Source organism: Platalea leucorodia (assembly GCF_965183815.1).
Source record: "Platalea leucorodia genome assembly, chromosome: 9".
Lineage (NCBI taxonomy): Eukaryota > Metazoa > Chordata > Aves > Pelecaniformes > Threskiornithidae > Platalea > Platalea leucorodia.
This window is the reverse complement of record NC_138831.1, coordinates 5,154,562-5,172,493: the sequence shown is the minus strand read 5'-3', so window position 1 is coordinate 5,172,493 and position 17,932 is coordinate 5,154,562. Positions and strand designations below refer to the sequence as shown.

The 17,932-nt window shown below is 48.1% G+C and overlaps 1 protein-coding gene across 7 annotated transcripts in view; it reads right to left on the bottom strand.

Annotated features, from left to right (window-relative positions):
* Window positions 1–1,473: 1,473 nt before the first annotated feature.
* The window catches only part of SETD5 (SET domain containing 5), a 68,769-nt gene continuing 52,310 nt past the window's right edge, over window positions 1,474–17,932 (bottom strand). For 3 of the 7 annotated variants that reach the window (XM_082321051.1, XM_082321052.1, XM_082321053.1), the window contains 7 exons: window positions 16,940–17,193; window positions 14,941–14,997; window positions 13,004–13,471; window positions 10,920–11,206; window positions 7,749–7,882; window positions 3,880–3,953; window positions 1,474–3,678 (listed from right to left, as the gene is read on the bottom strand). In XM_082321051.1, coding sequence (XP_082177177.1) covers window positions 3,079–3,678; window positions 3,880–3,953; window positions 7,749–7,882; window positions 10,920–11,206; window positions 13,004–13,471; window positions 14,941–14,997; window positions 16,940–17,193 — 1,874 coding nt within the window. In that variant the 3' untranslated portion in view covers window positions 1,474–3,078. Of the gene's footprint in view, window positions 3,679–3,879; window positions 3,954–4,253; window positions 5,649–7,748; window positions 7,883–9,059; window positions 9,161–10,919; window positions 11,207–11,261; window positions 12,145–13,003; window positions 13,472–14,940; window positions 14,998–16,939; window positions 17,194–17,932 lie in introns of those variants that run through there. The other 4 variants (XM_082321054.1, XM_082321055.1, XR_014229119.1 and 1 more) reach the window with 4 other exon arrangements.

Below are 17,932 nucleotides of genomic sequence, written 5' to 3'. Positions count from 1 at the left end.
CTGGGAGCCAAAGTCACCCGGGATGGTGTGGGTGCTGGCGCTCCTTCTGCCAACGGCCTCGGCCAGCCGCAAGCCCGGCGGTGCCCGCGTCCCTCCCGCAGCGCCGCGTCCCTGGAGCGGGGCCGGCGGGAGCCCCCCGCGCCTGGCCCCGGCAGCGCCCGGGTCTTGCCAGCTTGTGAGCGCTGTTGCCGGCTGAATTGGAAAAACCAAGGAAGAAAATCAGTGGAGAAAGGAATACAGTAGCTGTAATATATCTGTATTTTAGTACAAAGTTTGATACAGTGTTTCACAAAACCTTATTGAAAAATATAATTCAAACCAGATGAGCTCGGAGCCCTGTGGTGTGGGGGGGACTGGGACGGGCTCCTCCGGGCCCTGCCGGTAAAGACGGGCTGGTTTGCACGGAGGGCACTGAAGGGCCCCGCGTGGGCACCGGCCACGGCACAGCCACGCGGCCACGGCACGGGGCGGGGAGAGCGGCTGGGTGGGTGTCGGATGGGGCCGAGCCTCGGCCTGCGGGCTCACGGGCTGACAGGGGCCAGCAGGAACCTCCCGAAATCCAGCAAATTCCTGCATCTCAATGGGAAAAAACCAACCAAACCAACCATAACTCACACGGCCCGTCCGTCCAACGGCGCGCTCTGGGGACTGCGTCTTCGGCGCGAGGGCAGCCCGGGGACCTCTCGGACACCTGGAGAGCTTCGGCCAGCCCGGCCGCCCCGGTACGGGACAGGCGCATGGCCGGAGCGAGCCCCGCGCAGGCAGACGCGGGGAGGAGAGGGCGAGGGACGGGCTCGCTCAGCCTCCAGGAGAGCGGGGGAAGAGTTTGTCGCTGGCCACAGAGCAGGCAGAGCCAGGCTCCTCTTCTCCCGGCCACACCGGGACAGGACGAGCCACAGCAGGCGCAGCCCCGCGGGGCATCGGGGGAACGGTTTCACGGCGAGGGCGGTCGAACACCGGAGGCGTCGGGCACCGCGGACGCGGCGGTGGTGAGGATCAGCACCCCAGGGGCTCTGCCGGCCGGCCCCGCTCCCGGCTCAGCCCACCTCAGGCTTCCCAGGGAAAAGGGAAGGGGTAGCGAAAATAAAAGCCCTGGGCGTCAGCGGACCAGAAACCAGGTTTGGTGGCAGCGCAGGGGACATCCTCGCCCCATCTCCTCCTCAAATGAGCTTCAGCCAGAAGAGCAGCAGCGCAGCCACAATCTCACAAGCCCAGCCGGGAAACTCGGGGAATTCCCCCAGGAAGCGCAGCTCCCGGCGCGGCCCCGGCTTCCCCCGAAAGGCTGGCGCAAGGGAGGACGCGCAGGGCCGCTGCCGCGAGGTCTCGTTCACCCTGCGGGGACGGGGAGCAGAGACCAACCTGCACCCCCCCGCCCCGCACTGACGGCGGTAAGGAAACAGAAAGGGACTTTGGAAAATGCTGGTTTTCAAGTTAAGTATTTTTATTATCAAAATTATTACATCTCTTGTGAAAGTTCAAATGTTACAGCAAGGTGTAAAAACTCCACTAGAGTAAGAAGCTACAGCCCCCACCTTTCCAAGAGCTTTCCAGGGTCCCTCCCTCCTGCCCCCCTGCTGCGCCCTAAGGTGCCGGAGCCTCTGGGCAGGGCCCCCCGGCCCCCGGCAGGGCAGAGCCCGCCTGCCCCGTGCTGTTCAGAGCACGAAAGGGGAGGCTGCACCCCCCGGGGCTGAGCCGAGCGAAGTTTACACCTATTTTATACAGTATACAGACACCCAACTGCGGGGTGACAAGTTCCATCCCAACACGCTCACAGCCAGACAGTGTGAGAAAGTTACTCTTTGTTTCAATATTTTAAAAGTCTCCCCTAGGTTGAACAAACACCTGATTTCAATTGTGAATTAGAGAAACCTGTAACAGTCCTAAAAAAAGGAAGAAGACTGTGCATCTGAAAAGACAGGGGAGACAGACTCACAGCATTATGTTATCCAAGAGAAAGGAGAAGTTCCACTGCAGCACCAGGGATGACACCTGTCGTATATTAGCTAACCTACTATGGTTATAACTGAATATAAAATTAGATAAATAAAAACACGCCCGATATTACAGTAAACAAGTGAGAAAGAAGCTGGCAATCGTATGGAATTGAACAGACAGCGCACTGTGTCTGGGCTGGCTCCGCTGCCACGCTCGGCGGGCGACGGCGGCTGGGAAAGACGGCCCGCAGCCCTGCACGGAGAGCGCCCGGCCCGGCACCGACCGGCGTCCCCACCGAACGCCTGCCACCGCCTCTCCACAGCCCCCCGCAGCATCGCTTCCCTTATCAGGCCCCCGCTCACGCCCCACGTGTCGGCGCGCCGGCAGCCGGAGACCCCCTTCGGCCGCCGCCCCAGCAACGCTCCTGTTCACAGGCCTGCGACGGCCACGGCCGTCGCGCCCCGTCCGAGCAGCAGGCGAGAGCGCATCCCAAATCCTTCGCAGCGACAGGCGCACGCGCTCCAACACCCCCCCAACCCGCGCTAGTTCACATTTGCGGAGACTCCGTTGTCCTGGAAAAAAGCTCCGACCGCGGCAGTCGTGACCCAGGCCCAAAGGCAGCCGTGTGCGCTCGTCTGCTTGTGACTGGAATGATCGTAACGGATTAAAGCCCTCCCCAGAACGCACCGAGAACCTGACCTATAAAGAGAGCTTTGGGATTGGAGTTCAACTTCCCCCAATGTTTTCTTTAAACTGCTTTCGTATTCAAAACAACGTCCGTACTGCATGAGTGACTATGGCCATGGGCACGGACGAGAGACAGAGGCTGCACCACAGTCATTGCACTTGAACCATTTGCTTTTTTTTTTTCCTTTTTTTTTTTTCTTTTTCTTTTTTTTGCAATGTACCCACGCGTCAGGGAACAGCTTTGCTACAGTCTCTGCCTCAAGAGAAATCTGCGTTCTCCTACAAGGCCAGAGGCCAATACTGCTCACGAACCTCACCCGTGCGTTTCAGACCTCAGCCTCTGACCCCTGGCACCCCAGCATCAGGTGCAAGCTCCCAACACTGGCCCAGGAGCCACTTCCAGAGGTGACTGGAAGGAGCTATGGGCAGTTTTGTCCTCCTGGAGTCCAGGCAGCCCTAGGAAAGTCCTGTTTGAGTCTTTACTCCAGAACCTTGAAGCTGCTGAAGTCTGTACTGATGGACACTGCTTCCCCCGCGGTGCGGATAGTGTTGTGCATTGGAAATCACTGCCCCCCGGGAGCCCTGGTAGAGAACAGACTGCCCAGAATTCGGCAGGCTGATAGTCCGCAAGTCTGACTGTAGTGACCTAGCACTTTGGGGAGCGGAGCTGGAGCCCGACGCGCCTGTGCAGGGCTGGGAGCCCGACTCGGAGGAAAGAGAGTCCACAGCCGTCTGCTGTGCCGGGCTGGCAGCAGCAGGGCAGCCCTTCTTCAGGAGGCTGCCGCTGCCGCTGCCAGAGTGCTGCTGGCTGCTGTAATATCCCGAATTCCCTGCAAACAGGGCTGAGGAGTCTGTGGAGACCGAGTGGGCAGGGCTGGAGTACGAGGTGGAGGAGAGGGATGTTTCCGAGGAACCGTGAGAGAGGCTGTGTCCTGTCCTCTGTGCTGCTGCTCGATAGCTGTACCCAGGAGAGGGAGTAAGGTGTCCTCTGTAGGGGGAGGAACTCTGCTGGAGAAGGGTCTGCGATTCTGCCTGGGGACTGTCAGACTGCAGGAGCTGAACAAGTCAGTGGGGTGGTGGGGGGGAAATAAAAGAAAAGGCATGTCAGACCGATTTCCCCGTTTCCTACCTCCTCCTCATGCCAAAGGCGCTTGGTGTAGCAGGACTGGGAGTAACTGGCAGCCAAACCCAGTTTCCCCGCTAATCCTGTTAAAAGCTGTATCTCAGAAAGGGCAGATAATACGTGAAAGAATTTACCTGGTAGCTGTATCGAGAAGGACTGTAAACTGCTGGTCCTTTGTGGGCTTCTGGAGTGTCTCCTTCCGCTGCGTCTGCAACGTACAGGCAAGATGTTAAACCTCACCCTCTGGGCTGAGGCCACAGCAGCTCCCTCTCAAACGACACCTGCACGCACCCCAGCTGTCTCCTGCATCCAGCTACAGCTGAGACAAGAGCGGCTTCTCCAGCCATCAGCCTTTCAGAAGCTGAAGAACCCTAGCAAAAGGCAACTCGAACACCTTAACCAACAGAAATCGGCCACGCACGTTCGGAACCGCTGCTGCCCTTACCCCGGCTCTCTCTGGTTTAGCACAAAGCTCACCTGCCTTGGACCAGCCTATCGGAACGGCTGCGCCCGGTGACACCTCAGCGACACCTTGTGCTCCCTTGGCTTTCCAGAAGGATATGAGAGGCAGAAGACAGTTTCTAAGGACGCAGCGATTCTCCGCTCAGCCTTGGTCACAGGAATCCACACTGGCTGCGGTTACAGCTGGGGAGACAGAACTGTCTCTTCCTAGGAGGCTGTCAGCAGGATCCTGCTGCAGTTTTCCTCCAAGGCAGGTCCAGAGACCGCTGCAGACTGAGGTCCCGTGCAGCCAAGGCTGACAGCACCCCTGCTGCCGTTCTGGGGATTATGCTTTACAAACCAATCGAGCTGCTCCAAACGGAGTCACTCTTAAGACCTCCGAAATGCCAATTTCGGGAACAGGGCAAGATGATGAAAATGCCTTGAAGTTTGAGGGGTGACAGCAGCACAGTACGCACTGATCCACCTTAGATACGTGAGAGATCAAGAGGAACAAGCTGCTTCTTGACAGAGCAAGCCTTTCTGGCACCCGTATCTCAGAGGGTGGGTGAGCTTCTTGTCCTACAAAACGACTGGACCTGAACTGGGGTAGGCAAGAACTGCGTGCTGCAAGTGACCCAGCCACTCCGCCACGTGTTTTTCAGTTGCCACTACTGTAACCGTGGGGTTACAGCTGGCGATCGTGCTTTCCTTAGCACGGAGTGAAACTGGTGGGACTAGGAGATTTCACATCAGAGTCACGTTGCAGTCTAATGAGACAGAGCTGTTTATCTGCAGGATCTCGGGGATTCTCAGCAGCCACGTTTGAAATGCCTTGGTGAAATAGTGTTGGTTATTAATATCAAATTTATATGACAGATGTGTCTCAGTCATGAAACAGGACACGCTGCCTCAGCCTGCTCTGTACTTCTGCCAGACAGGTCTGGTTTCGCACCAGATGCACTGGCACCAGCGTCAGCAGCGCCCACGGCTTTGCTGCGGTGGTCCTCTCTGTGCTACATCGCAGTTGCTGGCTTAGCTAAACAGGAATCTGGACGGAGTTGTCTTGTCTGCTGTTGAGGGTCAGAAGCCACCTTTCCTCAGGGCACAGGACCTGCACAGAGACCGGGGTGTGAAGCTTCCAGCACGTGTCCTGTGCCACCTTCCATTTTCTGAAACTACATCTGATGCATCAAGTAGCTGTTTGCTGTAGGTGACATCCCAAGTGCTGCACTGCAGAGAGGCAAAACCTGAAGTTCGGGGTGTGCTTTGTTAAGCAGTCATGCACAGACGAGACTAATTGTTCAATCCAGGAGATTGTTTTGATTAACAGGAGCAAGAGAATCAGAAGAAATGTAAAGATTTCTGGAAGAAATTGTTCTTAAAAGGCCAGGCGCACCAGCAGGGCTGCAGAGTTCACTGGTGATGCATGTTCACAGAAAACACCTTGACAAGTTAAAGACTATCGAAAGACTCTAAATTACAAAGGGTGAATAAACTAGAACCTTCCTCAATTTGCTTTATGTAAGCTTAAGAAAGACAAAGCCAACACTTCCCTCCCCCATTTCCTAATACCTGCACAAGGAAGGACATCAAGCAGAACTGCGTTTCTGGGCAGAACTGGCCTGTGTGTCAACCTAAAGCATATATGAAGTGACAGCTTTAACTGAGAGCAGCTGCAATTCTCACAAGTGTGGCATGCACACAAATCCCATTTCATTCTGGCATGCCCCATCAGCAAACCACCCGATTTTGGGGTTTTTAGTTCCCCTCCTATTATTATCCGTTACAGCATCAAGCATCAACGCGTATCCTCATAACTCCTACAGGTGATACCAGGAATGGCAGGGCCTCAGCTCTAAGAAGCAGACCAGCAACTGGGGGAGGGAAGGTGGCTCGCGGAATTGAAACAAGCTACTGAAGAAATTGCCAGAATATGCAAAAGAAGAAAAAAAAAATATTTTGCCGCGCTAGGATGAAAGAGACAAAAAGACTTTTGTCAGCTAGAGCATTACGTTTTCACAACCTGGAATGGGATGGGTTTCACGGACAAGGGAGCAGAATGGATCGACGTAGCTGGAAGTCTAACTCCAGCCTAAGTCGTGGGTGGGATGGAAGAGCCAGAGCTGCAGTGGGAAAAAGGCCCGTTGCGTGTCTGGATTTTGCCTCCCCTTCTAAAAGATAACCACCCAGAAAGCCACTTCCACCGATGTGGAAAAGACAAGACACGGGCTCCCAGTGGAGTCCCACGAAACCGGTGACATTTTTGATAGGGTAGAGGATTCCCTCTCAAGACCACATGAAGAAAAGGCATTGAGAAGAGATGTGCTTAGGTGTACAAAGACAGCAAAACCCCAGATGAGAGGCCAGTTTTCAGAAAGTGCTCCCAAATACACCTTACTGCAACCAGGGAAAAAGTCTGATTTGGAATGCAGTAAATACTTACTCGCCCTAAAATGCTCAGAAATGAGATACCCCAAAGGCAAAAGTTGCTGCTGCTGCTGAATTACCCAAAGAGCGCTCTGTGCTAGCCTGGGTTAGAGGCTCGAGTCTTTCCATGTCTAAAATACCACACGACCAGATCCTGGCTCCCAGAGAGATTCAGATCCCCACTACAGATCATCAGCAAGCCGTGACCATGTCAGCCAGGAGTCTCTAACAACAGTTCTCGGCTATGAGGAAGCAGGGGCTGATGGCAACGCACAGACTAAGTTATTTAAATATGATCATCCATCCCTGTAAGTCCCAAGAGCCATCAGGGTTCCGAGGGCACAATCTGTTAGAGAAAACCAATCATGTTCAACAGAGACTGCAAAATAAATAAAAGAAAAATAACTCCATTTCACAGCTGAGAAATTAGGCAATGATGAAGCGATCTGTCCATCTCACAGAAAGTCACATCTCGCCTTTAGACCACAGATGGATAAAAGAGGGGTATAATTTCAGCTCGGGTTCCAAATACTCACTGATCCTGCATGGTACTGGGTGAGGACAACGCTTTATTCAGAGAAGAAAGGAACATCAACACAGAACTGAATTCATCTCAGCAAGGAGGTGCACTTCACAAAACTGACAAATATCACAACGCAGGGAATCAAGTAACTTCAAAAAGAGCTGAAGTAAGGCTTGGAAACTAGATGAGTTCTTAGCACTGCCTAAAGCCTACACCTGCATTTTAGTGCGATAATACATTTATCTGGATGTTCAGCCAACTAGAATTATTAAATGATAGCACTTTCATTCCCAGTACTTAGGGGCAACTGAGGCAATGCTGCGTAACCCATCTGTCCAAGGACAAAGAAGCTGTCCCTGCCAGAGCCAAGATGCAGGTAGTCTTGAATCTAAACCCTGGAGAAATCTGGAGGTGTCCCAGGTCTAGCAGAAGAGGGATATAGGCTCAGGCAATATTTGAATAGCAATGAAGTATGGCTTGCAGAAAGCTCTCATAAAGCCTTGATCATGTTAAAGATGAAGGTACAACAAACCTCATAGACAAGTTTGCAAACTTATGCGAGCCCATCATTTCCCACCAACCAAGCCTTCCAAAGTTTCATCTTCCTACCTGCATCTCTCTCAACAGCACTGTCACAGGTAGGTGAGGATTCATTTCTCTGGGATACCTTTGCACCACTTCGCAGCACCTTCTCAAGTATGCCTCGGCCCTCTCGAAGCCTCTCCACTGACGTTGGGACCATCCTGCAACACAAACCCGGTAACAGCTGAGGATTGCTATTACGCAGCCGAGAGCAACGTGACCAACGCACAAGGGGGCTGTGGGGTCCTTGGTATAATCACAGGACGGGTTTAAGTTTCTGCTTAAGTTCACTGGTATGATGTTAGTGCAAATGCGAACCCCTACCATAGGAGGGAGGGATCAGAGACCACCAGCTCTCTAGACAGATGAAGAATAAACTTCTGAACTGCTTTTGCAATGTAAATAGCCTCCTGTGGCATTTTAGACTGCCAGTCACCTGCTACCATGATAGCACTGCCCTCAGAAATACAAAATCTTTACTCTTATCAAAAACATGGTATAAACATCCAGTTCAGCAGATCACCTGATTACAGGACACCTTCTCCCAGAAAAATTGTTTCAGATTCAACAGCATTTTGAAAATCCTGGTATTGTTTTAAAATTAGATGCAGTTATTTTGCATAGATTACTTCTATTCAAACTAAAAAGAAGCAAACCCAATACCTTTATGATAATACAGTGTCAAGATAGTACAGTCAGATAATGCAACGTTCCTAGAGCAGAGCTAGGTTGGCCATTTTGCCCATTAATGCTACTTTGTCCCATTTGTTCTGCAATGTAAAAACTCTCCACTCAAGATTAGTGCTAGATCTTGTTCCATCATATATTACAAGTGTCTAGAGTCTGAGGGTGAAAAAACAGAGGGGAAGTGGCTTTCCTAGAGCCAATCTGTAGAAGAAAAACAGAGCCACAGACAAACCCCAGGCCCTTGGGTCAGTATTCAATCTGCCATGCACAGGGACCATCCAAATCTCTTTAGAAATACATGTTTTAATCCATAAGATAGTAGCACCTTGATCAGGGATTCACAATGCCTTTACCCTAGACACTGAAGAACACGCGCCTTAAAAATGCCTGAATTTAAATATTTAGTATAATATTAAATGCACTGCATACCATGTAAGCATGCAGCTTCACACCATATTAACAGATTTCTGTATTTAAGTTTTTTCTTTTTTAAAGATATATTAAAAACTGTGCTTTACATTAGCTTTTTTATTTTTTTTTTTTAAATAAATAGCCCAGACATTGAAGTTCACCCCTCACTGAAGCAGAAGGGAGAAGGGGCCAGAGTTCACACCTCATGGAGGTGAATGGGGTGAGGGGGTGAATTCACACCTTCGTTGCTGCTATTGTTTTGCTGGAGACAGTTTTCTGCAAGGCTGGGTTTACTGGGCAGCAGCACATCTGTTTACATTGTGATGGCTGTATCTTGGCAACTGAAAGAGACAGAAACTTAATTTTTTTTAAATGAAAGCTATTGGCAAATATTGTAGAATTCAGCAAAAATCCGGACAACTCTAAAAATTAAGGCACGTAATTTTAGTTCCCACCATTTTCTTCTGTCCCTAATATTATATTATTGTGACTGTCTGGAAATGTATCTGAAATGTAAGCACTCAGAGTTAAAGATGAAATTGGGTCACAACTTTAACTCAGTAACATGCAGTTTCTAATATATTTTTTAAAAGTAGAAGGGGACTGTACGTTTGTTAGCCTTGCCCATTAAAACACAGAAGAACAAGAATTTAAAAGGCAGCAAATCTGCTTAATCTCATTTCAAAATGTATCAGCGTGGTTTCAACTTGATATCCAGTGTCCCATAACAATATGATCTTTATTCCCACACAATACTTACTCGTGAAACCGTGTGAGAAACTGAATCCAGAGGACCTGCTGAGGAGCAGCAGACGAAGCCCACAGAATATAAAACATCGTACTAGAGCAAGGTTGCCACACTGACACCTCGCCCCGAACTATTTTTTTTTTTCATTCAGCTAGGTTTTTCTTTCACCCTTCTGCAGGCAGAAGGAAGTGGCACAGGAGGAGAAGGGCATGGGATATCAACACTTGCACAGAATAATATTTGATTATAAAATAATGATGATAAACTGATCATCAGCTGACGGCCTCAGCTGTGGCCAGTGCCAACATCTGGCAGAAGGTCACCTGGTAGACAGAGTACTGTCAGAGAGGTACGAGACAATTTATTTCTATAAATCTCCACTTGAATAGCAATGGAGGATTGGAAAAGGGAAGGAAACAGACCTTATTACTCCTGCAAATTCACCCAAAACAATCCTTCTCAAGCACTTTCAACACAGACTTTGTACTTCTCACTACCTTCAGCATTGCTTAGCATCTCTTCCCTTGCCATCCCCCTGCCATTACATGAGCAGTGACACAGCTGCGTACGTGGAGCATCAGCACTAAGAAAGGTTATGTCTTTTTGAGTGCGGTGTCCGTGAACGGAACTTGAATACAAAGCAGCAGAGCCAGCGCACTACATAGCTCCAAGCAGCAGAACACCCTAACCATCACTGTGTTGATGCTATAAGGCAACACTCTGCATTTCAGTGCTGCAGTACTTAATTTTTTGGACCAGATGTTACTATCGGGTTCGAAAGTTTTTGAAGACCAGCCTTATCGAACCTTCTCACGGTAACATGATCAAGGTGTTTTTTTCCATGCCTTTGGCAAGCCACGGAATGCAGTCTGGTAACTGCTCTTCAAGCTATATGTGCAAGGCATTAGGGAAGCTGCAGTGGTTTCACTGTCCCTGCTTCTCACATGCAACGTTGCACAGGGCTCTGTTAGCTTTTCTTCTGAACAGGAGTTGACTTAATATCACACATGTCCAAACAGAGAGGAGGTTCAGAGAGAAAAGACCTGGATTAAATTCTCATCTTAAATACCTTCAAACCCGAGACCTTAAAAGGAAGCTGGTGGAAGAGAGAGACAACTGTTTAACTTCATATCTTTCAAGATAGATTTTTGATATCTAAACCAAGAACTAAAGGGCAGGCTGAGAAGGCTGCTGGTATCCTTCACGGTTGTTTAGCAATTACGAAAGAGAACAATGCCAAGAGACGCGACAAAATCCATCCAACTGCACTTATTGTTACGGAAATTCCCCCTAGAGAGTTTGGTCCTTCTCTGTGGAGCAATCTCAGGCTTGCTTGGAAGGATAACACTCACCACCTACTGCTGATGTTCTCCTGGGATTTGCTGAGTGATGTTGAGGAACTAGCCCCCCTCGAGTCTGGTGGGCTGATGTCCTCTACATGAGGCAGGGAGGGATGAGAAGGGGAGAAGCCACTTTGTGGGGAGGATGGGGTTCGTACTACGGAGCCCGGCAGGCTGTTGCCATCTGTGTCAGTCACAGAACTGCTGCTGCCCTGTCGGGTAGGAGTCCCTGTACATCGCACTGAATCGCCTCCCTCCTTGGCTTCTTGTTTCCGCTTGCGGTATTCTAGTAGAGATACCTGGGAGAGAAAAAATACAGCCATGAGTCAGGGAATGCCATGGACTCGGATAGGGGGAGGAACATGCCCACGCACCATTTTTAAGATCTATTTCTCCAGGTTTGCAGATGAAACTTTAAAAGGTGTATTGGGATTATAAAATCTTCCTGAATCTGCAGGCACTCTGGAAAAAGAGCTAAGTGGTACAAATCTGGATCACTCATCAACTGCCATGCTCACCCACATTTTACTCTTTATGACCAATACTTCAGTGGAAATATCCAGCTAGTTTGCTTCTCTAACAATCTGGAATTTCACATTTCTTCAGTATATGCTTGCATATTCAAGCATCAAGCCTCTATATCCCTCCTCTCAACACCCTTCACTCCCTCTCTCTGGTTTGTGACATTAGATAAAATGCGCATCAGTATCTGCACACCTCAAAATGAGAGAATAAGAGCCTCCTTTGCAGAACTGGTAACTTCAGAGAGTCCTGCTCACCCGTACTAGTTCAATCACATTAATACTAAAAACTTGGCAAAGCCTCGCGCAGAATTTTAACCTGCTTAGAGCAGGTTCCCGCTATGCTGGTTCAGCAGCCAGGGTCACAACCTTCCAGCACTATCACCTAAATAAATTACTTTTAGCAAAGGTATAATGTGTTTTGTGCAGAGCAGTCTCAGATTTGTCAAAGGCACAGACCAAAAGGTCCCAGATAATGCAGTCTCTTAACACAGGAACAGCAGAACCAAAAATACACAAGTATTTCCAGCTGAGCACTTACCTTTCACTGTGCCTTCCCTTAAGAGTTGTTATGAGGCACAGACCCCATAAAGTAACTCGCAGAAGGCAGCTCTGCTGGAGAATTCATCAACTATGATTCAATGCCTGTACAGAAGGCTTTGAACAGGATATTTCCAAAAGTAACTCAACATATGAAGGTTTCAAGATAAGTGTAACTTTAAAAGAAAACCAAAGGAAAAAAAAATCAAACCCCTCCAGAAATGGAATGGAAGCAAGATATTCCATCTAGCTGGACACTGACACAAGTGATCTGAGTTACTGCACTTGCAGGTGAAAAAAAAATAATCCGAGTACAGGAAAAGGCACCGCTACACATCTACACAAGCGATGTTTATTTGTCCTGTGAGTACCCAGTTTTATCATAGCAACGCCTGATTTGTCATTTTCTCTCACTTTTAGTCCCATGAGGGTCACTGGCCTGCTATTAGAAACCAATAAGGCTTAAACAATAAGCCTTTAAACAATATTGCTGTGGTTTTAGTTTCAAAGAGCTAAAATTTAAGTAACAACCTTCATCTACTTTTCTTGGCAATGTTACTATGTTTCTATATTAATGGAAATGTTCTAATACCTTCTAATAAACAGCCTGCGTTTTCTTTTGAAACATTAGACCCTCTTTCCTAGTAAGGACCCTTTTCATCCTGATAAATAACACCTCCACCAACTAGTACAGTCGCACTTTGTTATTGCTCTGGGTCTTGTCTCAGTTTAACAACTGTTTATAAAAGCTGTGAGCATCACGCTCTCCTTTCTGTGCTCCCAGAAGAGGTATTTTCACTGCGGTCTTTTTCTTCCACCTCTCACATAAAAGTCTTGCGTAAAGGGTAGCTCGCTCTCTTTTAACAACTTTAGACTGTTTTCATCCAGGCACTGGATGCCTGGATTCCTTGCCCAGCCTACGTTTTAGTTGTATTCCGCTCTCTTTGTTCTCCCTGTTAAGTCTTTCCCATGGTGCCAACTGTTCCTGCTCAGGTTCCTGCAATCTTAAAGAGTTTCTTTTACAAGAATACTTGCCTTCTTCCTTTGTGGTGGATTCTGGGGAGCAGATCTGACGCCTTCACAAGCCTTCTCGCCGCAGGGAGACATGGATCCATGCACTGTCTCTTTAAGCAGCCCTGACTCATGTCTGCTGAAATATCCTTCGGCAGGAGAGCTGCAGCATCCTGCCTCCGAATTCATTGGCTTCCTCTCTCCCAAAGGAGCAGATCCCCGCAACAACCCATCTACACGTGGCATAGCGTTCAATGGGGAGAAGGCATACATTAAATTAAACTCTGTCCGAAAAGCCTGATCAGAGCTTCGTAGCAGCATCTGTGCTTCCCCACTTTTCCCTGGGAAGTTCATCTCTGAAGTAGAGTTTATGGAGGGTTGTGGAGTCAGATCAGAGGATCCAAAGCTGAGCAGCGATGGTCGTTCTGGGCAGGTGTTTGCACCGGAATCCAGGTACCCACCCTTCAAATCCAGGTCGGATCGGAGGCAGAGCTGGAAAATCCAAGAAGGATACAGGAGGACAAGAGTCAGGCAAGGGTGAGGAGAGAAACTTAGTCAGAAAGTCCTCTGTACAATGCTAGCTTACTGCTTTCCAGTTCCTTTCCGATCACCCCTTTGGTCCTTTCCTGCACTGTTCTGCTCATTCCACAGGGGAACGACTGAGACTAAATAATAACCGGTTTAGCTGCCCAGTACGAGATGCCCTTTCCCCTTTAGCAGTCTTACTGCGGCAAGAGGATAAGGCTCAGCACTATCCCCAGGCAGTCAAAGAAGAAAAACCAGCATTTTCAATTGCCTCATATGTCCCAAAGTTGATGTTAACACATAGTACAAGCTAGGTTCACTATGGGGAGAGAACAGGAAAAGATCTGCTGTCCATTTGCTGTTTTATTAGCCAAGTTCTTGGCTGTCGCAAGTCAGCCACTACTAACTTCCTAACAATAAAACGCCCAGGACCTCCAAGCCATTTGTTTTCACTTATTGTGAGCTTTGGAAATCTCTAACAATAGTACATTCATTTAATTTATACTGCATTTCTACATTTTACATTGTCTAACAAAACCATAATAGCATCATCTTTGCGCTGTCACAGTTTCTGGAGCACTAGGCACTGACACAATGGTATATCCATTTATCTACATTAAGTGCCAAAAAACCTCCAGGGCAACGGCATAATCGTCTCCTTCACCACGTTAATATGTCAGGATCTCAGACAATGAGCATAACTGACACGATTTCATCCTCTTTGCAGGACTATAGCGCTTAGGGAAAAAACACAGCAGCGCCAGGCACCAGCTCTGCCCTACTGCTGCTGCTGAGAATGTTTCCTCTGCTGTATTACAGCCCCAAGTAACCTGCCACATTGGAGAGGAGCGTGCATTTTCTACTATGAAGCAGTCTCTGAGCAAGGTACTTCCACTTGTATTTTACAACAGGCCAGCAGGTAAACAAAGTACTACTTTCTGGCATCTCCTCAACATTTTAAATCTGCAAGTGAACCGGTGATAAACCCAGCCTGAAGAGAGCAGGTCAGGCACCCCACTGTGTCCTCGTAAGTCAAAACTCCCAGTGAATGCTTTCCCTTTTCTTCCCCGTAGTCATTTTGCTGCTACTGAGTAAATATCACACACCACTTATCTGCCGGGCCGGGGCTGAAGTTGATTATGGTATTTCCAGGGTCCCCACACCTCTTGCCTTCACCTCAGTGGCTGAGACATACCAGGTCTTCACACTATTTCCCACCAGTGTCAACAAGTGAATAATAAATTCCAGTCTTCAATTTGTTTGCTCTCTCGCGATAACCCTGAAAACTCTCCTCAGCCTTATTGCGACTGATGCTCCACCCGCATTCCCAGCCGCCTCCGCATCCCTCATCCCTCCCCTCCCACCACGGCCTCAAATACACACACAAGCACACACGCTCCCGGCCTCAAATGCAATTGAGACGGCGTGATAACTACCTCGGGTGACATGGACTCGGGCCTGTGCGCAGGGGAACTCTCAGGGGAGGATACGTTCTAGAGGAGGGAAAAGCATCTGGTTATTCATCTACTTAAAAAAAATCAAGAAGCAAAATAAAAATCAATTAAAAACAAGCACAGAGGTTAGCAATGGCTATTCTAAACAAAGACTGTCCCAGGAACTGGCCCCAGCCTGGATGGCAACTCTGTCAATTAAGTGGTTTCTAGCGTTCCTGGAAGCCCAGAGACAGGACTGGGTTACTGTGCTTCATGCTATAACTTAGTACCCAAAGAGAGCACATCAATGTTAAGAAAAGAAGCATCTTATTCTTTATATTTCTGATGCTGTCAGATACAGAGTGTGCACCATGAAATATATAGAAAGCCATTTACGGCGTTTACTATGAGGACATGGGAGAAATGGAAAGTCTGATTTCACCCAAACAAAAGGCAACTAAGATCCCTTAAACACTATAGTGACCTTTCAGAGACTTTATACTAGAAAACAAAAAATCTTCCTGTTCTCTTCATACAGTGCCACAGGACTGAGCGATAAAGCTTTATACATAGTGAGATGTATTCGCTCAAGTCAGGATTGATGATAAGTAAATGAAACAGACACGACACTAAAATAGAGATGTTATGAATAAGCTGCATTGAGGGAAATACAAAAGTCTGAACAAAGAAGCCTATGGTCTACCAAGCTGTTAAGACTCTCTAAAAAAAAAAAATGTGTAAAAGGGTCAAGTAAGGTATTAAGCAAGTAATTATTAAGTAATTATTAACTAACTTATTAAGTAAACCCAGCAAAATCCAGGCTTCCCATGTCTTACACATGGCAACAGAAATACCTAACACTAAGGTGGGACAGAAAATCGGTGACTAGACTGTGGAGGTCCATGGCAACACTACCCTGATCTGCCATCTCAACCACAGCAAAGGTAAGGATCATTTCCAACCAAGCTCTGTGCCTGAAACAGCCTTTCATCTCTCTCCTCAATGCTCCGCAATCTTCCCTGCTAACCTCTCCAGATCTGCCTCTCAGACGGCTTACAAGAAAGGGCTCTCAAAGAAAATAATCAAAAGCACACTAAGCTAAAAATACCACAAAGGACTGTTTGCCCTGTTGCAAAACAGATGAGGGATTCCTGCAAAACAGTCCCTAGTATGGAGCAGTCTGTCACCGCACAATATTTTTTTAATGGTTTTAACTGGCAGAGTGTGAACAGCCAGCCTGAAGTGTTCAGTTTTTTAAATGAAAATATGCAATCCTAGAAAATAAAACTAAAACTGCAAACAGCATCATCCCTATGCACAGGCACAGAGCAGCAATGCAAAGTGGAAGGTCCTAGCTGGACGGATGCTGGTAACTCTCCCACAGAGTCCAGAGCAAGGGAAACCACCTACACAGCCTGCTCAGTACTTCTTCAAATTTTTGCAAAAGGAAACTATCAAGAAATCAAAAGTATAAGGTATTTTCCTTCTACCCGATCAAGGGAAAGGAAAACCAAAGGCTATACTGGAAGCTGATGTAAAGTATTTCTACCATAGTTGGGGTTACTGAAGGCAGTTTAGGGAAAAAAGAGTCAAGAATGTCAGGCAGCCTTTGAGAAGTGGAGCGCTGCTGCACTCTTTGGAAGAGGCAGGGATTGGAAGCCACATTGGCACAGAGATCTGAAGTGGGGAAGATGACTAAAGAACACTGAGAAGCCTGCAAAATTTGGGAGCTACTGTGCAGAAATGGAGAAAAGCATTAGATGAATGTTACCGATAGCTATGAAGTGAGGGGAGGCCGAGCTGCAGCAAGGTTTGACATTTAACAGAGCAGATTTATCCAGAAGCGGAGTAGAGGAGAAAGGCAGCAGTGCTCTTGAGTCCGACACTATGATGCTGCTCAGGAACATAGCCACATACTCAAGAAGGCGTCCCTAGTGCTACCTCTGCTGCAAATATTCCAGTTCCTCTCTTTTTAGCGTTCCCAGTCCCCGGTCAGATTTACCTCAAACTGTAGTGGAGTATTGCAGCGACTAGCAGCCAGAGAAGGAATTGGTGAGAACATCATGCCATAACCGTTGCGACTCTCCTCCTCTCCTGGCAGCGATGAGCAGGGTGTAGCCAGCTGTGGGCTCACTGAGCCAGGAACCGAAGGGATGGGAGGTGGAGGGGTGACGGGAGACAGCGGCCTCAGCAACTTCTTAACATTCTGCTCCATCAAGTAGCGAGATTTCCATTTCTTCAGGGGACTCAGCAAGTCTGAAAAAACAAACTGAGCTGAGGATAGGGTTGCACCATTAACCGTGTACAAATCACACGCTGTCCCCTTCCCCCTACTCCCAGCCCAAATGGAGCCCATAAGTCTCCAATGTGACTATGAAAGATTCCTAAAAATGAAATAGCACTGAAGTACTTCCACACCAGTCTTGAGACATGTCTAGGTACCGATCACAGAACAATACAGAATCAGGTACACACGACAAACAAGGAAAGGAAATACTTCAACTAGGAGAAAGTAAGCACAAGAGGGAGCTAGGGGAAAGGGAGCCAGGAAGGGATAAAAAGAGGGAAGAGGGGTCAGAAAGACATGTCACTGTCACTGCTATGAACAAACCACAGAGAGCTCAGTTTTCATTACCTGAACCTCATAGTTCCCTATAGGCTACATCAATACAGCCCAAACACATTTCTCTCCCGCAAAGGACTAATGCCTTTCCCTCAGGCCTACCCCTATTCAGAATAGTATCTTTTTTTGATGTTCAGTTTAAAAAAAAAAAAAAAAAAAGGTATTCAGTAAATTCTGCAGTTCAGTTGTTTGCTTCTTCAGGTCTTGCTTGGGGACGTGCGTTTATTGGTTCTGGCACTCTGTTCATTTCTTATTCATCTAACTTTTCAATAATCAATTATCTGTGTGTTGTCTAGCTTCCTGTCTGTCGTCCTTGGAAAACTGACCCCTGACTGGGCAGATCTTCACCCTCTTTCTCTGTAGAAAGATTCA